The 26,192-nt window shown below is 30.7% G+C and overlaps 1 protein-coding gene and 1 long non-coding RNA gene across 2 annotated transcripts; both read right to left on the reverse strand.

The window, feature by feature from the left end:
* On the reverse strand, window positions 2,392-4,642 carry LOC109349096. Its single transcript, XM_019589762.1, has 4 exons — window positions 4,370-4,642; window positions 4,000-4,197; window positions 3,428-3,643; window positions 2,392-3,083 (listed from the first exon to the last, which is right to left on the reverse strand). The coding sequence occupies exons 1-4, from the start codon at window positions 4,370-4,372 to the stop codon at window positions 2,853-2,855; spliced, it is 648 nt and encodes a 215-aa protein (XP_019445307.1). The 5' UTR covers window positions 4,373-4,642; the 3' UTR covers window positions 2,392-2,852.
* Window positions 10,719-11,273, reverse strand: LOC109349100. Its single transcript, XR_002107919.1, has 2 exons — window positions 11,136-11,273; window positions 10,719-11,066 (listed from the first exon to the last, which is right to left on the reverse strand). It is a non-coding gene; the product is annotated as an uncharacterized LOC109349100 (long non-coding RNA).

The raw sequence follows: 26,192 nt of genomic DNA on the forward strand, positions 1-26,192 counted from the left end.
ATTTTTTAACATAATATATTTAATTATAATTTATAATGATATAAAAATAAAATAAAATATAAAGTCAATAATAATGGTAAAGACGATTTAATTTTTTATATAAAATAAAAATAGTAATAGAACAAAAATATAAATTCTTAGTAAGATAAGTATGGCAAGACCAAAATTATAGCGTCTCACTACTTAGTTGTTTATACTATATATATGAAATTTGCATATTTTTTAACTTAAAAAGATATATGTAGATAAATTATTATTATACAAATAACACTTTGTAGGGGATTAAACAAATAACGTTAACATAAATATAATAAGAATTTTTTAAGTTATATTTAAGTATACAATCTTATTATTCTAATAATTTTTAACAAAATTAAGGAAATATGACGCTGAATATAATTTGGCAGAGACGACCACATATTTAATTTGAATCTTTATTAATAATACGTTTACTTTAATTAAATAATTGTTTTTTATTAATTTGAATTATTTAATTACATTTACGTGTCATGAGTCGAGTTTTTGCACCTCGAACACGAGAAACAAGAAGTAACGTGTCGAACAGATACTCCAGGCTAAATGCGTGACAGTAGCACACGAGCAAACAAGAATACTCCCATATCCGTAATAAAAAAAAAGCGCGGAAAGTTAACAGGCAGCTAAAAACAAAGCTAGTGTAACATCTGTATTAATGTAAATATTTATACATAATTATATATTATTTATACATTAATTATATTATTTTTATTTAAGAATTAATATAATATGATAATTAAATTTGGATAATAAATGACACATAAACAAACAATATAAAAAGCTCTTACAATATAAATTCATACATTTATTTCTCATTAAATAAATAAGAAAAATGACATTCATAAAATTGATGCATAAACAGTGTAAGCATGTTTTATTTACCAACCTGATATTAGTATCACAAATTGGGATGTTTGGTTTTTATAATAAAAATATAGTAACTAATATAAGAGATCGTATGTGTAATGAAAAATGATCCACTTACTAACTTGTAACACCTGTGATATTCCCGGTGTGCTCCTGGAATGCAATCCATCTGAAATAGTAGTTGCACTCATAATTGTCAACAAATAAAACACTAAGTAAAATTTGTTTTGTTCTATCTACTAGGTGTGTCTAATAATGGTTATATAAGTAAGTTATTGTAAAAAAATTAATATCTTGACCAGTCATTCTTTGTCAAAAAGCACTAACATGAGATTCCAATCTTTCCATTCTTTGTTATTAGAATCTGAAATCTTACACACTAAGAAACATTAGCTAATTAAGCAATTCAGTACAATTTCCTTAATATCTTAGATATTCCTCTTTAGGAAGCATTTCAAAATACACCAATTAACACATGATACTAACCACGGTTGAGGTTTTTTCACTCAGAATGGAATGACAAATAGTTTTCTAATCAGGAAAGTTTTAGATAAATGCTTAACCTATGTCAGGCAGAAAAATCACATTTAGAATGTCCAATTAACCACATTAATTTGAACATCCCGGCCCATTCTGTCCATTATAGAATGCTTTATACTTATTTGAACCTTTCTACGCCCTTGGATTGTAGCATATGAGAATCTACCGCACGATTAGGGAAAGATGAAGAGATCATAGCCGTACAATGATTGTTGATAGCAGCCATTAGATGAAACTGAGTTGGAACCCAAGTGTCACAAAGACCCAGGAACTACGGAAGCGCTCATAGAATAATCGTGTTGTACTAATTGAGGGGCGGCTGACCTACTCTCTCTATTTTTGAGAACAAATCCAACTTGCTTTCATCAACACCAATCAAACTTCGACACATGCAGATGCTGACTGCTCCAAATAATAACCCCACAAATAAGACGGAACCTGCGGGTCCCACCCTATATTGGAACATTATGGATGGAGTACAAGTATTTTTCCTTCCTCCAAAATTACCCTTCACTGCCATTCACAGAAATTTCATTACGCTTCAACATAAATCTCTATTATTATTGTATTGATGAGTTTTCAGTGCAGAAGTCATCGAAAAAAACTTATGTTGGGTTGATGCAACAATAAAAATAAAAGTTTGACCTGAATATTCATCCATTGTCAAAAACTTAGATACAAATCATGGAATAACTAGAATTGTTCCACTTTCAAATAAACCGTTTCTCCACCATTTTTGTTGATAAAAAAATCTCTACTAAAAAAGTGGAGCGTGTACTTAGTAAAACCTTGCATAACATCGCATGATGGAGATTGGAGAGGGTGTGTTGAGGAATACGTATTGAAGGAATATATTTCTAGCCTATCTCAATTCACTTTCAAAATAGGACCAGAAGGGTAGAGAGGAGAGAGGAAAGTAATTACATAAAGTAATAATTGCATGACACATAGTAATAGCACTTCTTTATTTCACATTTTTCATATAGACATGCCACCTATTTTCAAAGATTACATCATCATTTGTCTTCTTCCCACATCCACTATTTACATCCCCAGCCCCAAAACTTACGTATAATTACTTTAGAAACCAAACCCTATATTACTTTTAAAAACTAAGTTGAAAAGAGCTTTACTTATTTGAATTATTACACACATGGCACACCATCAAGTATTTCACAGGTGTCCTTATTTTCAACTTTCCCTTAACATTTTCCATTTCTATGGATTTTCTATATACAGAAACACTAGAAGGCACTGAAGAAAAAGCATAAAGAACGGACAGTAGAACACTTCCAATACCGGCATCTTTTTTTGGGCAGAAAAAAAAGCTCGAGTATTGGATTACAACTTGCATTAGTGTATATTATATCTGGGGGCATCATAGCAAATAACCTAAAAATACAAACTATCTAATATTCTATGATTAGTCCTCCCATTGGGGCACGGTGTGGTATTCCCTTTCTTCTCTTGGCTGTTCTGTAATTAACTGAAGTTGGTGGTGGTGTAGATGGTGTGAAGCTCTGGAACTTAGAATTCATGTGCCTGCCATGGCTGCTGCTGCTACAGTACGAATCCTCAGAATCTGATGCCATTGCTGATGTGTGCTTCTTCTTCTGGAAATTCTTAGATGTTCCAACAATCTGCAATTCATAGTCACATTTGATTAATCAACGAACCAAAACAAAAATGAATACTAATACAATGTTCAAATCACAAATTTCAAATATGGTGTTGTTGTTTAATGTTGTTGAGAAAATAAGGTAAAAGATTAAATTGACAAGGTCCAAGAGTCTCGTGAATCTCGGTAAAATTCCCATGGATATAAAAAAAAGTCAACTGATTTCAACTAAAGTTATCTCTCCGAGCTTCAAAATAAAGCAAATTGAAAGTCCCACTTTTCCAAATATTTAATTTTTTTGTTGAAAATCCTTGGAAGGTTAAAAATTAAACACTGAATGAGGACATTGTTTGGGAAGATATGTACCTTGCAACCAAGAGAACAGAACCGGTAAGAATCAAGAAGGCTTCTTTCACAGACTTCACATGTGTTTGTGACACCTTTCCCAGGCCTTGGTTGAGGCCTCTCATTCAAGAACACAACCCTTGCACTGTTGATAATGTAGGTCTGGACCCCGGTGATGTCCAACACCTTCTGAATCTCATTGACCCTAATCACATCATGGTATGAGGACCTCCTAATCTGTTTTCGCAGCAGAAAAAACAGAGAGAGCGTTAGAACAGAACAGTCAAAACAATCCACAGTTAAATTGTGACTCAAAAATCATAAAAAGCTGACATTTTTTTACAGTGTGATTACTTTCACACCATTCTAGGTGTTGACAAAGGACTATTGGCCATTGGGTTTGAAACAAGAAACTAAATAATGAACATTTCAAATCTTAGAAGTGAATGAATGATGGGACTTTTAGCAAAAATGGTAGCACCAAATAAGGAAAATTGATGATTTTGATAACAATGACTATAATACCTGAACTCAAAATATGTCAGATGGTAAAGTTTTGGTTCAAAGTAGAAACCTTCGACGAGATAACAAACCTGAATAGCACGATGGTCCTTGTGATGAGTAAGGCAGAGAGAACAGAGAGCACCATTCATACAATCCAAGCAATACATATTACATTCACTCTTGTGAGAATCAGCATGTTGCTTGCATTGAACAAAAAAAGTCTCTTTCAACAATGGCTTCAACCATGGTGGCCACCTATTGTCATCATCGTCAGGTCCTCCAGCACCCTATTCAAAAAAATCAATCAAAAGCAAAATACGAATCAGACCCAGAAACCAAAACTAAGAACAACAAAACAAAGAAACAAAGAACCAAACAAAACAGAGCACCAATGTCTTTAATAATAAAAACATGTACATTAACATTAGCAATAAAATAATGTAATAGTATGTGTCATACCATGATTCTTCTGTTCTTGGGCTTGATTTCCCGGATAGTGGAGTCTTGGTTTTCGATCGCCAGCTTGAGAAATTGGTGGGAGACAAAGATTGTGTGTCGGGGATGAATGTAAGAGGATGAAATAGGAAAAAATATTATTTTTGAAGAGTGAGAGAAGCAGAGAGAAGAGAGGTTTATTGTTTTGAAGAGTGAAGGGGTATGAGCCTATGAGGGAGGGAATGGGTTCTTGTATAGGACTTTAAGGGGGTAGATAAGAGTTTTAGACAGAGAAACTAAACTAAGAGTGAGAGAGGGTTAGGGGTCGTTCTTATCCGCACAAAGTCTTCAACCAAACCTAGTTCCGAGCCCAAACCTAATAAGATGCGTTGGCCTTAAGGAACCACCTCCTTCTTTCCTTTTTCTTCATTTTTTAAATTGTTTTTAAATGTTAACATTTCATTTTCACATTGTCTCTTTGATCTTATCATTTCTCTAATTTATGTACTTTTGTCTCATTATTAGTGTGTTATTCTTTAGTGCGATTAGAGAGGTGATGCAGCAAAGGTTTATAATTTTGGGCTTAACCATGTTGTTGTTAGTTTTGGGTTACTTGAACAGTGTTATATCAGACTATGATTTGATATTTATAGAGGGGGCGAGATAACCAAAGATAATAGAGAGAATGTATAGATTATGGTTAAGATATGTTCTCTAAAAGTGGTCTTCTCTGTACTAATATGCAAATGGTTGGTCCTAAAGAGTCTTTTCAAATCATGAGCTAGTTTTGAACTTAATAATTTGATGTCTATCACAAACCAATCAAAGTGAATAATTTAATTGGAAAAAAGTTATAAAAAAATAAATCAATATTTTATATTATTTTGTGGAATACTATTGAATAGGAACATGACATTTTTCTTACTAATTAAGTAATTATCCATTTAGGCATGGGTTTGGCCACACTTATTTCCTCCTCTTGTTTTAATAAACTAAATTAGCACTCTATTTTTTTATGGTAAAACATCTCATTTTTTTCAGGCTGCTTATGGCCTTGTACTAACTCAACTTATATTGGTTATTAATATGAAAAATCTAACAGTTGTTGACCCAATGTACCATCTATAACGGGTCTTGTACCTACAGTCAGGATACAAAGTTAATGCCTTGACTATTCACATCACAATTCTTTGTTTCTCAATGTGAAATGTTTGATGAATGAGTCAAGTCCCTCCACCAACATAAGCTCTATCTTGCTTGAGGATCTTTGATTAAAATGCACATTATAGCGAAAACTAAGGTAAGCAGACATATGATGTTTAAAGAAAGTATATGAATTATAATACCAAACCTGATTAATAGTGAGAGCTGTAGGGCTCAATCATGCAGTTAGGTATTGGTTGGCCATCTCTAATTAAATTAAAATCTATAGCAGAACCAATTATATGATCGATAACTATGATTTCTAGAAACAATTGTTATTCAAACAAATAAAATGAAAAACTATTGTACAATTTGTCTAGGTTAAAAGAGTTTCCACTGGGGTACATGCAGGTAATACCCATAATGGAAAGATTCTGCGTTTTTTAACTAACAAGTAATTAGGGTTGGAGACTTTAAAACTTACTCTTCAACAAGTCCAAAGTAATGGAGCATCCGGACCTGTGTGTATACGGACCAATAATTCTGAAATTCCTAAATTTATACGCACTATTATAATAGGAATATCATGCTAATCATAAGTGTTCTGTTATTAATTATAATTGTAATATCATATTTCTGATTATATAATTCTCTTTATATAAATTTGTTATTATAATGTTGAAGTAGAATAAAATGAGTTGTTTTTAATTGACAATTTATAATTTTATACTTATGTTTGAATTATGTACTCTAATTTCTTACCATTTTTCTCATTTGGATTGCCTAAAATAACAAATATGATCATAGAAAATATGTGCATAAATGCATAAGTTAGTCACACTTTTTTTTTTATATTTTATGAATTTTTATATGACAACCAATTCATTTAATACTCAAGAACATACGAGTAAAACACATCCAATATATATTCATGCAGTTTCAAATCCAACTATGAACTGGGTGGGCTGGTACCTGGACCCATCCAAACTTACCGTGATCGTTGGGGTAGTTTTTTTAGCTACCTCAGTAAACATAAATGATTATTGATTCGCAAGCTCAATTTAAATGGATAAAATGAGTACCAATAAGGGTAGAGCTGGAAGTTCCAGCTACTTGATTGGGGTTTTAGTCAATTCATTTCTAAGTTGGACTTCACTAGTTGAGGTGAAAAAGTTTGTTGTGTTATTGGAGCAATTTTTTTTTTGCCTAAGGCTAATATGGCAGTAGTTTTTTAAACATGCCTAGTCTAGTTTTTCTATTGCTTAATGTAGGCACCCATGACCTAGTTGGGTTAGGACCCAATTGGATCAAACCAAAATATCTAGGTCTATTTGGGAGAATTTTATATGCATCAGTCAAGTTGCTTATTATATAGGAAATCCAACTTGTTGCTTTAAATGAGAGAAGATTATATGTTAAAGACTCTATAATAAACCATACAAGTTCAAAAATTATTTGTTTTAAGAATGCATTACTACTCACGTTACATATGTTTATAATCACAAATTTTAAAAATTGAAGAAAAGTAAAGGTAAATTTAAAACTACAAGGAAAATCTTAAAAATGAATTGCTCAAATTTAAAACTCTTGGATGCACATAAAATTTAAATCTTATGCCAAGATTTATCAAATGACCAAGATAGACAGCTGAGTCTTGGAAAATCTATTGTGGAATGTCGTTTTTCACATTAAAAAATAATTTAACACAGTCTTTATGATTTTTTTGGCTTGAATCTATACAGAAAATATTCATGCAACTTTAAAGACACCCACTTCATCCAAGATAGTAGATCCTATTGTCTGATGCTCCCTGAAAAACTAAACTCACTTGTGCACTCACATTTCTATAAAATATTCAGTGTGCACTTATTCATCAAATTTAAAATGAGAGCACGAGGACTTCAAGGTGGATGACCAGCTTGAATCATATCTAGAGAAATCTTCGAATCTACCTTCACAATAATAGTAATAATCTTTTTAAATCTCTTACCGTAACAGCACGAAAACTGAAGTGGGTTTCGATTTTATCTCTACCAGATTGATGCAAATTTTGGAGAACATGGCTTTAATTTATTTTCAATTAACACATAACCTGGGGTAGTTTAATTGAATTTTAAAAAGGAAATGTAAGTTCAATGAAACTAGGATGTATTGCTGATGTAGCGATTATGTATTTGCTTCTTTAAAGTCAATTACGGTTATATTTAATATATTTAAATAGTATACAATTTAACCTTTAAGGTGCTACCGCCTAACATTTTCCATTCATGTGTTCTCATTGGATATATTAGTCTTCTTGCACATAACTAATGACATTTACATATAAGTGAAAGATGGAGAAGTTTGAAAGGGACATTGGGGAAAAATCAAATGAATGCCCAATTATTATTTTTTATCAATAATAAGGCACAACGTTGATGATAGGCAAATAAATTCCTAAAACATGTTTGCATAGATAGATGATTATTTGGGAAAGAAAAGGTCATTTTTATAGTATATCCACATGTACGCCTCAAAGAATATTAAATGTAGATTTTCGGCTATAAGACATCTTGGTGTGGAAAAAAAAGTGTTATTATAATTTGTTTACCAAGGAATTATCATATTACATACTATAACAGCATTTTTTGAATTAAAAACTAATAGAAATTATAAAATGTAGTTACTATTTAATTACACTTAAAGTCTATATGTGCTTCTTCCGTGAAAAAAGAAAAATGATGCCACAAGTAACAACCAACAAGTAATCAAGTACTAATAATTTCCAAAACATTTCGCATCAGTTGCAAAGGAAACTCATCACGCGAGGAACGCATTTCATTCCACACTGCTAACAAAGCTGGTCAATTTTCAATAATTGCAGGGAGACTTTTCAACAATGTCCACAAATTGAGCCAAATAAACAGAGATTCCATAGCTTCAGCCTCACTATTCAGTTCCATATCTCTCCCTTCTTCCTTCAACATGTTCACCACCAACCATTCCATGCTAAATTGCTAATTAAATTAGAAAAATAAAAATAAAAACACTCCAACCATATCTTTATTGGTTTCCCAACAATATTATTTGTGGATTTAAAAGGACATCTTTATAAACATTTATTGTTTTATTTTCTTTTTCCAAAGTAATGGGTTTTAATTCTAAGCGTAAAAATAACGTCTACTCCCCCGTTCTTTGATATTTGTTTGCGGAACCACATATTTAATGAGATTAGCCAGTGGATAAGCACGGTCCACTCTTTACATGTAAAAGTACTCTAAACCCCTCATTGAGATTAGGTGGAAAACATATTATTTTATTCATATAATTGGTGTGCTACGTAGGATGAGATAGCATAGATATTTCTATATTATAATGCTTTGAAGAAATGTACTTCGGCGTGGACCAGGCCCAATTGCCCACAGTTTTATCTGTCTTCTCATTGATGAACTTGAGACAACACCAATGGACACAAGCAATGATGCAATGTTTTTAAACAGCAACAACTCTTGTATGATATATATACATATTAAAGAGCTATTCTAGTACTTCAATATTTTTGTTCATTAATTTAATTTCTGAAAATTGAAAAATTCAAAATAGGTTATAAAAATATTAAACATGAGTTAAATTAAACTTTCTCGACCAAGATATTAACTCATTCATAATTATCGAGTATTAGTTTGAGTTTTCATTTTTTTCGGAAATTAAATTGATACAAGCTGAAAATTTTAAAAACTAAAGTGAAAAATAAATCTAATATATATAATGGCAATAAAAAGTAATTATGGACTCTGACTTGGTTTCCGTGGAACGCACTGAATAAATGTGGGTGGATTATCATTCGTAGAGTCAGTTTATGAATAAATATCCAGTACAAAATTGTACATGTGCAAAAAAATTAAAGATTAAAAAAAATATAAAACTCATATAGTTCCATATCTTTAACATTAAAATATATAGACGTGAGCACTACAGAATTCGTTGTATCACGGGACTGAGATGCTTGCAAATATTATGATGCTCAAAATTAATATATCATTATCTTAGAAAAATAGTTTACTTTTGTTGTCTTTCTCGAATACCCTATGTCTTTGTCCCCTTGATTTGTTTGGCTAGTATCATACCGTGTAGGTTGATCGCAGGTCGTATAAGGCCAAGAAAATACATGAAAACATAATAAGAGAGGAAGGTGGCTGATGTTTCAACGGGGCATGATTGGTTGCTTTAGATGGCTCAATTGCATGAGAGCATATTTTCTATCTCATAATGTATGACATTTCATGTGACATAATTTGTTATTAGTTACAAAAATATTTAATAAATTAATTTTTAACTTAAATATATATTTTTAACCAATCATATTAATTAAATTTGTATGTCGGAATATGTGTTCTTAAAAAGTAATACTATGTGGACTGATTCAATTCATTGAAATGCACAAGAGACGGAGGAAGCTCAGTTTTTATTTTTTATACTAGATATTTTTTCTTTTTTCAATTAAATTATAATAATCAAAGATCAATTGACTGAGGTTATGGTTTAATCAAATGTCCCGAGTTGGATTTTGTAGAAAAAACTTTGACACTCATAATAATCCTACCCAATTTCAGAACATAATTGCATCTAGATAATTAAGAATATATGTGGTATGGAGAAAAATAAATCTTACAAGTTACAACTATTATACTACCTACATTCAGGTTTCATTGAATTGGCATATATTTTGAATATTAAGAAGGTTGTTATTTTGCTAAGTCGCAGAGTAAAGCAGTGGTGGTTTTCTGAGGACAGTTATTCATTGACTATGGATATTGTAAAATAACATACTATAAAAGTGTCCCAATTCATCCGTTAAGCCGTCAAACATCATGAAAAATGTCCTAGTTTAAATCTTTGAAAATGTGGCTTGACCTTTTCTTATTCTCTTTTACCATTTGTTATAAAATTCATGAGAAGAAAATACGAACTTAAACTAACAAGATACTTAGTGTAGGCATCGTATCTTTTTTTGGTTGAGGGAGTCATCTTACCTTCAAGTAGAACTAAATAAGTTGATGATAGCTACAGATTAAAAAAAAAGATAGGCAACTGGTTATTATAATTTAGAAATATAGAAAAAACTTATTTTTAAATAAAACAACATAAAAATTATACGCTAAATATTATTAAATTCATATTCACAAGGTAGTTGGTAAGCGACTTTACCTGTCAAAAAAGAGGAATAAATTTTTGCACGAGTATTTTTTTCTGCTTCCTTTAAGATAAAGAAAAAGACTTCAATTCCATAACAACAACTTTGCTTCCATTTTTTGCAGCATGTTAGTTAGCCTTATCTATTTTAAATTGTTTCTCGATACCTGTACCTAAATTTCAGGAGACGAAAGCAGTGACAGCCAATTATTGCACCACTGAACAGAATCTTGGGTTGCAAGCTATTCGAAAATCTGTTATTTTTTACTCAGCAAAATATACAAGTTTTCTTTGCCTTTGTTATCCGCATTGAGAGACATAACGATATACACACAGCTTCAAAACATACCTATAACCTATCAAATGTTGATTGAAATATTGAAGTGTTTATGGTATGAAATTCTTACTTGAGAATTTTTCGTATTTCTTTCGGGAGAAGGGGTTGAGGTTTATGGTTATATGATTGTAATATAACTTTGAGAACATTACAAGAAACATATTTATAGATACCATTCTATTCAAAAACTATATATAAGAAAATGTGAAATGGCATAACTATGACTTGATTGACAAAATGCTTAATTGGACTAGAGTGTCTACAACTGAAATTTTGCTTAATAATTTAATAAGAATAGAGATCAAATGCAAATGCTGCGAAAGAAGATTGACATGGCTTGAATTTGACTGAGTGCGGTGGTAGTTGTAATTGAAGTTTGTAAGTGGTACTTTTTGTGCAATGAAATTCCAAGGGCTTCATGATGGTACCTTTTTTAATACATAGAGGTTTAGGTATAAAAAAAAGAAAAAGAAAAGAAGCCTTCCGAATCCACAGTCTCCCAATATCAAAGGCACACCAGCATTGACCACATTTTATCACTGCAAGCGTGTTTCACACGTGCGCGTTGACCTGACCTGTAATACTACGACGTTTTTACATCTCTATCATTGCCACTTCTTGTGTTAGACCCCACCGTTACCGCTGCCATGCGTTCCTCACCGTGTGCGCGGTTTGGGACTTTAGGTCAAAAAAGGAGGTGATATTTTATAAGTTTCCTAGAACTTTATTTAATTCATTATTTTATAGATTTATTGTGTACTCGCTCCCCGTTCACTGTGAATTTAATATTTTTTCACCTTTTTCGTGCTATTTAATCTTTTAGAAAATTAAGAAGTATTAGCTATTTTTCCTTGTTAACTTTTTTTGTTCTCTATTGTTATTAATTAATTTTGTTGAAATCGAAAGTAATGTGTCTATTGGAAAAAAACTAGTTTACAGTATCATTGATAATTTAGGCAAATTTCATTGGGCCTGCTTGCCTTTATTAGGCGGACAAAACATAAAAAATATATCAATCAGTTCTAAAATGTCCGCCCAACATGCTATATTCGTCAACTGGAAAAACATGCGGTCCACATGCATGATTAGGTAAATTATTGAACATTAGATATATAAATATATATGTATTTGTAGAATGTGAGAAAATATTTTTTTTATATATGCAATTTGTATATCAAATATAAGAAAGTATTATCATTTTCTTAATATGTATACACATTTATATTTTGTATATTATATATACATATGTATTATTCCTTTTGTATTTTGTATGTAAATTATATATTATGCATATTTTGTATTATATATGCATTAATATGTTCTATGTATTGCGCCATTTATATTAATGTTTATTATGATAAGGACATTTGTATATTTGTATGCAAATTATCTATTACTTATTTTGTATGAAGTGAATAAAAATTTGTATATTTTTTTTAGTTTTGTTTAGGACGATCTATAAGTCCACCCTACTAATATTTAGGACGGACAATGCCTTATTTTAAAACAAGCATGCTCAAACCCACCTAAAATGGATATTACTTGGGCAGAGCAAAGTGGGTTGGGGTAACAACCCTAATTACCCCTACTAGTTTATAGTTATGTAAGTCACATAGACTTACATATGTATGATTGAATTAGAGGTATTCAATAAACTAGTTGGAAAGTCATAAATAACTTAAAAACTTATAAATATCTATTTACTATTCATTATTTAATTTATAATTAGTAATCAGAGTAATTAAATAGGTAGATAATTTAGTAAATAAATAATCATTTTTAATATTATTAGTAATTTGGTAAAATATTTGTAATTTTATAATTATTTCTTATTTAATCATCTATATAATTTGATGAAATCATTTTAATAAATTCTAATAATTTATTAGTTTAGTTATTTATAATTACTTTATCATTATTAGTATGGTGTAATTAATAAAATTTGGTAAAATTTTAAATGGTAAATTTGATAAATAAATATTTAAAAACTCATGTGTTTTTTTGAAAAGATGTTCAACTTCCAAATGCGACAAATACTCTTTTTAAAGGCTGTAACCTTCAATTAATTTTTATCTACGGGATGACTTCAGTCTTTTATTGCATGCCCTAGCCAGTAAACAGATCCCAAAACTATAATTACAAAAATACAGTTACTAAAAGGAAAAAATGTGAATCAATCTTTCCTCTTTACATGCACCTTATATCTAAGCTCTCTCGAGAAAAAATTTGAGGTGACTAGGGTTATTTCTTGGCTTTGGATCAATGGGAAGAGGAGACAAAAATTAGATCTCTTTTTCGGGATAATAAACCCCATTTTTTATCTTGATCCTATGTTGTAATGGCTTTTAGTTTTTTCTTTTTCCCGCCTCTTTTATCTCTTATGGTTATTTCCTCTCTTAATAAAATCTTTCACTTTGCCGTAAAAAAAAAAAAGCACCAACAAATAGTGATAGTGGCATATTAATTTGATAACACTAAATGAGCATTTTACTCAAAATGCGTATTCATTCTACATTGTAAATAACCCAAAGCTACTACTCAAAATGAACTGCATATGTCACCATTCTTAGTAGACCTAAAATGGACAAAACAATTCTTACCAAAAAGTTGAAGAAGTTTAGCCGCACATATATCAGAAAGTTCCTGAAAGGTCAATTATGAACTCAAATAATGGAATACAGCAACACTTTGGATAACGACAATGACTAGTGGCACGAAAGCTAGCTATAGATGAATATAATGTGCATTAAGAGAATCTTAATTGTGGGAAAATTTTGAGACACTAAAAAAGTAAAAAATAAAAAGAGAAAATGGTTCTATCTGCACACACCTCATGTGAAGATGACAAATACATTTATATGGACAAAGTATTCACATAAATGATGAGGGGCATAATGCCATATATAAGTAAGATTTGTAATCAGTTTTAATATAAATATCATAAATATGAGTGAGGTATAGTAATTTAACAAGATTGTGCTCCCATTACCCAGTTAGGAATAAATTCAGCGAAGGTAGCTAGTTCTGGTTAGGACATAGATTTCAAGAAGGATGGGTTAGCGTTATTGGGTAGGACCATGCAAGTTGCCACACTTTTAGTTCTTAGGTACGGGTCTGTAGAAGCAACTTTTGGATTTTTGTCACATCCTCTCTTTGTTTTTGTGTGTTAGAGGTTCGGCCCCAGTCAACACTGTGTAATGGTTACTGCTGCTGAATGTGTTGCCAAATGAAGATATATTTTAATTGTCAAAATAACATTATTGTTATTCTATTATGCATGAAGATATATTTCAATACTTACTTACACTTAAGTATCACTAATTAGACGCAAAAAGCTTTTTACCATATTTTTTTATGCATCAATTGTCACTTTTTTATTTAAATAAAATCCCTTTCCATCCAAAATATATTTTGTGTGCATTGTTCTATTTCAAACGGCTTAAACCAATAGTATTTGGATGCTCATTCCTACTATTGTCTCTTAGACTTGGGGAAAATAAGGAAGAACAAGCCTCAATTTAATAAAAGTTACTTTTAGTGAAAATAAGTGTGTGAACGTGAAATATGTTGCTGCGCGCTTTCTTTGGATCACGTGCAATAATTAGTCTTGGTAATAACGAAGGGATGGAACTTCTAGAATTTGCGTCAGAAGCTAAGGAGACTAGGAGAGTTGGTGTGTCATGAATGATGACTAAGCCTAACTCTTGTATTCCATTCTGAAGCTTAGCTTTGGATAGAGCACACACTTTTTGACTTCTGTTCTTAAAGTATCAGCAAAGTTGAGCACTTACATTTCCTTCATATTTTCGTTAGTCACACACACATACATACATACATACATACATACATACATACATACATACATACATACATACATACATACATACATACATACATACATACATACATACATACATACATACATACATACATATATATATATATATATATATATATTTATTTATTTATTTATTTATGCTGTTAAAGATTATGATATGCGACACTAATCATCTTAAATAGTTTAGATTGTATTTATTTTTTAATAAAAAAATTTAAAATATTATTTTTCCATACCGGAAAGGATTCCAAACCATGCTCAAATAAGTTATAGGAGTTACCACATTGTTATGGACATTGATTGGAATTAAAAATAAAACTAGTACATTAAAAAATTAACATAGTTTTTTAACTCTTAATTTCAATGCATGTGATGTTTTTATCTTAAATTCTTTTACTAGTGTCCTTTAATCAGTTACTAATATACCTTCCAAAAAAATAAGTTATTAATATTTTAGTGAATAATAAAGAGATTTTTTTTATCGGCAAAAGGAAAGATTTTATTAAGAGAGAAAATAATTACAAGAGAGAAAGAAGCTGAAAAAATAAAAAACTAAAAGCCATTACAACATAAGACAAAAAATGGGGGTTGCTATCCATTCCGAAAAAGAGAACTGATCTTTACACCTCTTTCCATTGATCCAAAGCCAAGAAATAACCCTAGCCGCCTCAAAAAATTTCTCGAGAGAGGGTTGCACTGAATTAAATATAAAGTCATTCCTAGACCTCCAGATAGCCCAAATAGTAGCGAGCCAAATGATATTCCAATAATTCAAACAACGCCTGTGTGGTATCATGCCCATGTGATTAGTGAAATGATGGATGGGTTGAAGAGGAAGAACTATATGAATATTCAACCAATTATACAAAAGCTGTCAATCTGAATAAGTGAAGTTACATGAGGAGAAAAGATGTTGAGAAATTTCAGCTTGGTCGTTGCAAAATGGACATAAGATTCCCGCTCCAGATGCAATAGAGACTCCCCTCTTGAGAAGAGTATCAACAGTGGGGATCCGATCCTGGAAAAGTCTCCATGCGAAAGCTTTTACTTTTAAGGGAGCTTTTGACTTTCAAATAATACAAAGATGGTTAATATCACTAGTCGAAGGTTGATGTTGATGATGAAGAAAGAGAAGATCATAAGCAGATTTGACAGAGTGAAGGTTGGATTTGTCGTGGTGCCACTCCCAAGAATCCAGAATGTTTTCTCAAACAACAACATTTTGAATGACCTGCAAAAAAGTTTCAGTTAGATCAGTTTCCCAAATAAAAAGATTAAGTCTCCAAAAAATGTTCTAAACCCAGTTTCCTTCGACCTAACTTCCTAACTGACTAATGTGAGTGTTCAGATTAACACTGAGAGAATAAAGTCTTCTAAACCTGGATAACATATTAATAGGGCCCACCCAGTTGTCAAGCCAGAATCTGGTCGAAGACCCATCTCCTATACGGCGAGTAATACCTTCCTAAAACTACAGATTGTTATTAGAGATTTGATAGTAGAAGAAGACCTAGGCCCAATCCCTTTAACATTAGCAAAATTCTGACCATACTTAGAACACAAAATTTTACACCACAAACTATCTATCTCAGTAAGCATATGCCAGTTCCATTTCCCAAGAAGGGCGAGATTGAAGAGATGAATATCTTTGACGCCTAATAATAAAGAGATTGTTGTGGAAGTAAGAAGATTATGCTCTCATAGAGTTAACTAGTGCATCAACGTCACGATTATTATATACTCTTAAAGACATCCTCTGAATTATCTTTAATACTAGAGAAATTAATACAGAATTAAAATTATGACATGTGACAAAAACATTCTTTTTAGGATCTAGGTTTTTTTTTAAATTAAATAACTGAAAGAAAATCTAGAAGAACCCAATTCAAACCATGCATGCAAGGATCCAATGTGACTATTTTCTATGTAGCTACTAGATCTGATTACATTTTATTTATTTATCTATTTATTAAAGTATTGCTTCTTAGTCGGAGAATCCCAAGGTTTATGTTCAAAATGAAATATTAGGGCTCAACATTTGTTTCTGACATTTAATCATTATATCATCCAAAAGATGTCTCCATGAGAATCCAAAATAATTACGAATGCATATAATAAAGTAAAAAAAGAAATTATATTGTAGATGTCAAATTTCTTTAGAATGACTATTTGGCTCATGTGGCATATATTTGCTCTCTTTTAAGAATTCGAACTTGTCTTGCCCATGAAAAAAACATTGATTTTGAGAAACCCCTGGGTACAGTATTGTAAATGTTCTCAATTCGAGTAAAATTGTTTCATGAGGAGATTGTTGCGGCTAGACAAAATAAAATACTGTATAATTATTTACGCAGTTCTTAGTCAAAATCTCACGTATCTTCAAGTTTTAAAAATGAAGCATATTTCAGCCTTCCGTGTTTGGGGTGGATGCATTTGACTCCCCAAAAAAGACATCAAGGACACATTAGTATATATATTTTCTGTCTCACAGTTTCTAATACTCTATATCTATATATTGTGATTTTTAATCGATTACAAATCACGATCCCCATATTATTGGACTTTACACTTCCGAATGGGACTTCACCAGTGCTACTTGAACCAGATCCAATGGATTTTCCACCTCTAACACATAATTGATACTTTCCAATGAACAAGCCTGAGTCAACAGAGAAAAGCCTTCTTTTAACGTGAATAACACAGGCCAAATGAACCAATGCCTTGATAAATATGTAACAGGCCAAAGCCCAATTATTTTACTGACTGGACCGTAATATTTAGCGTACTTGTTATTTTTCTGTTTTTCGGCTCTTCAAGGGTCCTACTTGAAAACACTCGTGGGCATTCCTACATTTGTTCTACAATCTTATTTATTTCAATGGGTTGTGGGCTATATTTTAATGGACTACATCGGTAGATTGACAAAAAGTACTACAATATCATAATACAGTAGTTGATTCAATATCCTTCTTATTCCTTAAATAAATGCAGGGAATCTATGTCATTAAATAGTTTATTTATTTATGTAAATAGAATGTATTTCAGTTAAAAAATAGTAATCATTAAGAGAAACTAACATGAGAATGAAAAGGAACTTTCAGAGCAACTAGTATAACAAACAATATTGGAACATCCTACCTTCAATGTATTCAACCACCGGTTTATCCAAAAACATATAGTCATTCAATTTTTACCTTGATTCTTAAGGTGGATTAACATTAGAAAAATACATTAAGATTTAAGAGTACATGTAAATCAAGATCTATTCCTAAATTCAAGAACCACAAGACACTCGCATTTCATGGACTTGATTTAACAAATGATTTTTCAATTGCAACCAAAATCAACAAATCAATACTAGAGTGATAAAAAATACAAAAGCATTAAGTGCATAAAACGGACCTTCAATTATTAAGATGAAACTTGATTATAGAGCTAAGCTAGCTTCAAGAAAATTCAGAACAATCCATCATCCAACTTCGAGTTCCAAAGATTTTCCCTATCAATACACAAACTCTGAAATCATAGTTGGACAAATTGTGGAGTTTTCAATGGGATATAGAAATCCTAACCAATTTACTTAACCCTAGTTGTCTCTCATCATAGACAATGGGTTAAAATCCACATAGTTTCTCACACCGATTAAGTAGATGTTATGAGTCAATTAAATATTGGTCATTGATTTAGTGGCTTTAATCATGTTCAAATAGATTATACCATTAGTCCATTTTTCGGTAAAATGAAAATACAATTGTTATCCCACAAAAATTGATAAAAAGTTTTTAATTCCAGTTTTATTGCCTGCGCTAAAGTAAGCCGTTAAGCCGTTAACAATAACATAAAGCGTTTACCAATAGCGTCACTGAGAAAAGACCTTCGAACAAGACATCAATGAAAATCATCATATAAAAATGGGCACCACAAAAAGCTTTTCGTGTTGATTAATAATTCCATCAGTAGGTGGGCCTGCATGAATTATTTTCATGCCATAATAACATTTTTAACAATAACACATTTCTATGATTACTGGTACCACAATTGAATTGGCAAATATCTAACTGGGTTGGAATTTTTTACTTTATGACTTCTGGTACTATATTTGAATTAGCAATTATATAAGGTGTTGAAAATTTTGTCCAAATTTAAGAATAGTTGATAACTATTGATATAACTTCAAACAAATATGCTAAAGTACAAAATGGATCTGAATGGGTAGATGTGCTAACAAGATTTTGCCAAAGCTGATGCTCCTTGACGCCTTTATTTTACTGTGTGTCTTTGCACGTGGCATCCTCAAGTAATAAGCAATCACAATCTTGGTCATTCAAATGGCTTTGACCATTTGGAAGAATTGCATTTTTTATCATATATGTCTCCCTTTTCACACAAGCTAGAACTAAATGTAAAAGTTGATATCCTAACTTATTGGATTAATTGTAAGATAATAAGATTAATTAAGGCATTTCACAAACTTCAATCGAGATGAATTCGAACTAAAATGATAACTCATTTTGAACTTGAGTCAATCAAATCCTAATAGAACTGAACTGATTAAGACTCCTGGTTCTATCCGATTCAACTCAATTCTATTCCTAAGTTGTAAAATAAGAATGTGGAAATGTGGATGAGGGGGTTTTTCGATAAAGAAGGAGGGAGTGTATGAAGAAAGAGGACTGACCCAATAAGAGAAATGATATTCTTCATCAATTTGGAGGTTAGAAATTAGAACCTATAATTATGAATCTTGAAATAACCAAAGATTCTGAAAGAAAATTCTCACCTGCTGCTAATGTTGGAATTACTTTCTTAAATCGTGTTACATAAAAAAAAGGATAATCCGGTGTAGCATTTTTTATTTAAATAACCTAGAATAAAGAGTATGGAACGTTGAATAATAATTTAATTTAATTTTATCATCAAATTGACAGAGGAATTTATTTGTTTTTAATTTTTTATAGTCATGTGAAGAATACACACGCCAAAGGTTTGATATATACATTTTCGTAGCATGACTACGTCGTCAAATAAATTGGAAAATCTTTACAAGTAATATAAAAAGCCTTACTAGTTGAGACAGGGAAATAAATTGCTAGGACTGAAAACCATATAAAACTCTTCCACAAGGAAATCATGAAGCTTATGTTTGTCCTCTATACTTCTATACTGCATATAAAGACAAAATATTGTTTAATTTTATCATGGTTTAATTTTCATTTCCTGTTTTTCCCTTAATATTATTTAATTTTTACAAAAAAATCATATAATTTTAAGTAACTACAACCAACATATTAATTAACCACATATCTCACCTTAAAATGAACATTATTATAAATACAAAAAATATAATATAAAGTACACCGAACACAACAAATACATTCTAATTCTAAAAAATGAAATATATAAAAATTGAATACGTAGTATCATACAATATTCACCAATAGGCGCAAAATGCGTGTACATACTAGTACAAATAATACTAATACTCGACACTTGTGCATCAAATAAATTGAAATATCTTTAGAAGAAATATTTAATTAAATATAAGATATACTAATAAAAATTTTAAGCTAATATTTAAATAAGATTTATTTATTCAATTATAAACAGAAAATATTTACTATTTATAAAGAATTCAATTTAATAAATTATTTATTATTAAATTGATTAAAATATATATTATTATAATTTTAGAAAATGAAAGTTACTAAAGTAAATTCAATTTAAAAAAAGTAGTCATCATAAAAAATAATTATTAAATTATATATCACTATTATGAATAAAAAATTAAAACTTAAATTATTAATTTATATAATGGTATAATGAAAAGAAATAATATTTATAAAAAAATATTTTAATTAAAATTTATATATCAAATAAATAAAAAGGAATGCATAAGAGATAATATGTTTCCAAAAATAATTTATTAGTAAAATATTTTGAAATGATTTAGTTTAGAAGTGGTTTATGTATAAAAGGAAAATACTTATTACTTCTAAAAACAAAAACTGACAAATTATTTAATATTTATTTTATTTAAAAAATATGTATGATAATTTATAACAAATTAAAATAAATATAATATATAAATAATATTATTTATAAAAAATCTAAATTAAAAAATTAATTATATATGTACTATTATTTATATAAAATAAAATTATTAAATTAGTGATTATTTATATAATGATAAAAAGGAAATGATTACTTAAAAATAACTATTTAATTATAATCATAATGAATAAATCAAATAAATAAAAAAGATAAAAAGGAAATGTATATATGCATTTAGCACGCCATATGACTGCCCTTCAATTTAATCATGAAAATTCGATCTACCTTTTGCGATTCTATAAAGTTTTTTCAAAGGATGATTATAGGGTATATTTATAGTTGAACTTGACATACTTTGTAGTAAGAAATATGACAATTCTGAATTAACATACTTTTGGAGAGAAAAAAGTCGTACCTAATTTATTTTGGGTCATACAAAATTAGATATTTGCACTATGAATGAATGGTTTTTTTTTTACTTTATTTTGTTCATTTACGAAAAAATTAAAGGAAAAATGGTTGATTAATTTCAATTCATTTTCAAGTTTCCTTGCAATCAATCATTAGGTGTCAGTATCATCATCACTTCTTAATCATTGGCGTTGTCTCATAATATTTTCCGAGAGGCCAATCATTGTTGCCTTCTGAGTGAGCAAAATTGCATATAACATCTTGGCCAATTAAGTTATCAGATCATACATAAATATATTTTAAAAATAGTTATGAATTAAATTTTTTGATCGATAGATAAAGATGAAACAATTTCTAATTTTTTTCTTCAATTTCCAAATTTATAATCTAACACACTTCCTTAAACTTTAACTTGGCCTGAACAATGTGAATACTTTATTTTACTTGAGATCAAGTTTACTTTGAGTATCTTTATGAAAATACATGTTACATATTTTTGGAGTGAAATAAAAATTCTATCATATGTCTTTTTCAATTCAATGTAAGGTTTTTGTTTGTATTCCCCGACTTATATTGGCTTCTTTTTTTAGAACTGTTGTTAATTTTTATGTTTATCCTTCTCATATGTTTTTAGTTGCTTCCTCATATGTTATTAGGTCACAATCAGCAAATAAGGCATACCAAATAATTTCCTCCTCTTATCATGTGCATGACATCTTTGCCAAGTGCACAATCTTGTAAGTGTAGAGGTGGATGCTGCCCATTTGCGAATATCTACGATTTTATGAGTCTCATGTTGATTCAATTAGTGGTTATTAACTTTATCATTTATAACAACTGGTATAAGTGGAGAATAAAGCTATCATGATACATTTTACACATTTTATATATTTTACATATGTTAAATTATTTTTTTACATGTGTTTAATAATTTGTTAGCTAGTTAGTTAGTTTACACTATAATAAGACTTTTCATGCCTTGATCAACTCAATGAAAAATTCACAATATTTATTTTATGCTTCTACGTGAAAACTTTTTACTGTTGACTACTTTTGAGTTTCTAGATTGTCAAACTTGTAAACTTTTCTATCTTCATTGTTTCTTACAAAAATGCACTTTTCAACATTGTTAACAAGCTTCTTCCTATTTAATCACAGTGTACTAAATCAAGTGATTTTATAGCTCTCCAAGCAAGTACTTTCGGAAAAAAGATATCGATGTTTCTGCCTACTACACAAGCTTGACACGACGAGTTCATCAATTTTATTATTTGAAAAATGGAACGTCTTTTAAATGTTTTTTATTTTATAAATTTAAAATCTAAAATATAGTATTGTGGGCTGTATATGTTATTCTACTACTAGAGGTCTTAGAGTTAAACAATATATTCTATATGAATCGTAAAGATTCTTCAAACTCAAATTAAGTTACTCTCACGTTTATTATATAACTAGATAAGCTCAAATAACAATTAACATATAAATATAAATATAAAGATAAAGATAAATTTAAATAAAATAAAAGTAATTAAATCATAAATAAGATAATTCTTTATCAATCTAAATATTCTCTAATATTATGCATACAAAGGAAAAAGAGCAATCCATTAAACAAGCATAACGAGATGGGTGGGTCCAGCAACCTCCATTTATGCATGTGACCGTCCACTATATGGTACTTTCAATTTCATCAACTGGAAGCAACTTCACCATTGTTAATGCTAGTGATGGATGTGATAAGGATAACTTCAAATTAAAGCAACAACCATTCATCCTAAACACTAAAAACCTCAGTGGCCTTAATGGCCTCGTTCACATTTTCATTCACCACTCATTTCTTACCCTTGATTAAAGTTGATAGGCTAATTAATATATAATGAAATTAAAACATCGTGACTAGCACAAAAATTAAACCATAATTCTATGTATGCACCTGGCGACCATATTAAATAGGGAATAGATGCACATAAAATTCACCGAAAACAAAGAGAAATTAAAAGATTGTTGAAGGAGAAGCCACTTAAAATGCGTTACTGACATTACTCGTTCTTTAACTAGAGCAGAAGCCACCTTTTTTTTTTGAGAGAACATTCATTAAGAGAGCACAAGGGGTGCAACCCAACAAACACTCAGAAGTTTCCAATACAGTAAAAAGGATCATTGATCCACGAAGAGAAGGTAATAAAACTATTAACACAACCAGAAGAAAACCACAACCAGGATCTAAGCTTAATCAAATCAAGAATAGACAAATAACTACACTCCTTACCATTAAACACAGAGTCATTCCGCATCAACCAGAGAGACCAAATCACCGCGCACCACAACATACCCCACACATTAGAGCCTTTCTTCTTCTTCCAAACACTAAAATGAAGCTTAAGGAGGTCACAACAATTCCTAGGAAGATCAACTTTAAACCCAAGCCAATCATAAAAACCTTTCCACACAGCTGAGGAGAAATCACAAAGTAAAAAAAGATGATCAATAGTTTCCTCAGAGTTACAACAAAACAAACAATCAACATCCACCATAATAGATCTTCTCCGCAACTCAATTCTAGTAGCAACTCTCCCTTTTAATAACTTCCAGACAAAGCAGGATATTTTTGAGGGAAGACAAGAAATCCACACTTTTTTCACAAGCAAGTCCACCGCAGACACCGAATGCTGAATTTGAGCCTCATAAGCAGAGCTCACCGAATAAATCCCTGAAGAACATAAGCTCCACCCCCAAGAATCCGATCTACCCTGCTGACAAGAAAAAGGCATAATAATATCAAACAATTGCCTCTCTAGAGCTTCTTCCCACACAAATAATTTTCTCCTCCACTTCAAAGACCAAACCCAATTCCCTTCGACCCAAGACCCACAATCACAAACAAAGCAGTTAACATCCATAGCCACCAAAGACAATCTTCTAAAAGAGTCACAGAATCTACTCAACCCACACCAAATATCCAACCAAAATCTAGATTGGGACCCATCACCTAGACTACGAAGAATGTTAGACGAAAACCACTGGACCCCCACTCCCTCCACCCCACCTAGACAACTAATAGACTTCCACCACCCCGAGCCAGGCCCAGAACCCGAATGAGACAAGAAGCCACTTAATCGGTAATTGAACGCCAAAATCACACTAATTATTTCAATAGAACTTAAGCATGTTGCAACTGGACATAAATACTATAGACTATAGTCTCCACTATGGGTGGCAATGGGAATTTTCTTCTTAGATAAAATGGGGTGACAGAATTGTAAGCTGCAAGTCTTATGGAATGTGGTTCTATACTCTTCTCATGGCCTTGGAGCGGAGAGACTTTATAATAGTTGGAGTCTTCCAATTCCACTCATGGCCCTATAGGGATGAGACTTCCTATTATGTGTCCTTACAGTTTGAGAATGGATTTTAGATGACAAAAAAGGGAAAGAGATGACATATATCTTTATTATTGATTTTGAATAAAATCATATAATTTTAACCCGTTAATGATAAAGATGTCTTATAAATCATTGGTCTTGTAGTACCATCATGATTCAAGACTTTTGTTTTTTCGGGGCAAGAACTTGAAAGAAAAATGGCAAACAAAAATGTAATGAATAGTCTTGGAGTATAATTAACTTGAGAATAAATAATTTTCTTAAACTACATAAATATTGACACGTATCTTTTTTCATCTACTATTTTATGGGAATTAAGTTACAGTCCAGAAAGAACATAATAATAAGAAAAGAAATCCATTCTGTGGAACTGGGCTGAGTAGTTCCATATATGCACACCAGAATATAGTAAGGGTTAAAAAAATTGTTAATCTTTTAAAGCAAAAGTATTGAAATAATAGAGTGAAGGGGTGTTCAACCTACAAGAGGGGTAGTACAGCATCCAATGATCAAGAGCTTATTCAATCAAGACTAAGACTCACTTGGAAGGGTAGAAATTGAAGAGAAAGAAAATGAGATGAGAGAAGTTGAGGAGAAATGTCATCTTTTTTTCATTTGGTTTAGGAGAGAGTTTCAGGGGATAAAAAAAGAAAAGAGAGACTCAAATATTTTGTCTAAAACTGTATCTCAAACCATGTCCTACATCAATAATATTGAAACAAAAAATAATGAACATTTAATCTTTTTTAATTGATATGAAATATTTTCGTTGATCCTACTCGGCATGGTTTGAAACATAATTTAGGACAACAAATCCTTATCTAGTGAAGAGTGTAAGAGAAAAATCATTTTTTTCTCTTCTTTTTTATACAATCAAAAAACACTAAAATCCACTCTATTTCTCATCTCTCTCATCTTTTTCTCTCTTCTCATTCTCTTTCTCACATATTTCTCAATTCTTATTTTCTTCTCTCAACCAATCTCAGCATAAGGTAGATTCCGGTGAATGACCCAGCTTCATTTGTTGCACTTTATAATAACTGAGTATTAGTTATTCAGATCATACATACCCTATGTTCCAAGTATGGCACACGACCTCGTAGCTCAAAAGCTACTTGTTTTGGTGCAGAACCATCACGTAATAACCAGCAAATACCTTTTTTCAGCTACTCTAGAGTCTAGATTCCACTAAAATTGGTTTCCAGTGGCCAATAATTAATGCGAAGTGGTGTTACTCTAATTGTAAAAACAATGCAGCAATCATATCAATAAATAAATCTTTGCACTATCTAAAGTAAAAAGAAGCTTCAATAAAATACACATAAAATCCAAAAGGCAGAGAAGGATAACATAGAAGATTAATAAGTTGCTTATGACAACGAAATTTGACAAACTTTTAGTTACACTGTTTGAAAGTGCTAAGTGTGAACAACATATGTAGATTAATGAGTCGGATATCCAATAATCATAGTATTAAAATATGCAGATAAGTTATACTTTGTGAATAGAGGA

This window comes from Lupinus angustifolius, chromosome LG06 (assembly GCF_001865875.1).
Source record: "Lupinus angustifolius cultivar Tanjil chromosome LG06, LupAngTanjil_v1.0, whole genome shotgun sequence".
Lineage (NCBI taxonomy): Eukaryota > Viridiplantae > Streptophyta > Magnoliopsida > Fabales > Fabaceae > Lupinus > Lupinus angustifolius.

Excerpts from the sequence above, each read along its gene's own strand:
- LOC109349096 (XM_019589762.1), bottom strand. Across the intron at positions 3,644-3,999 it reads AGGACCATCGTGCTATTCAG|ATTAGGAGGTCCTCATACCA; the intron begins GTTTGTTATCTC and ends CTGCGAAAACAG. Across the intron at positions 3,084-3,427 it reads TCTGTTCTCTTGGTTGCAAG|ATTGTTGGAACATCTAAGAA; the intron begins GTACATATCTTC and ends TATGAATTGCAG.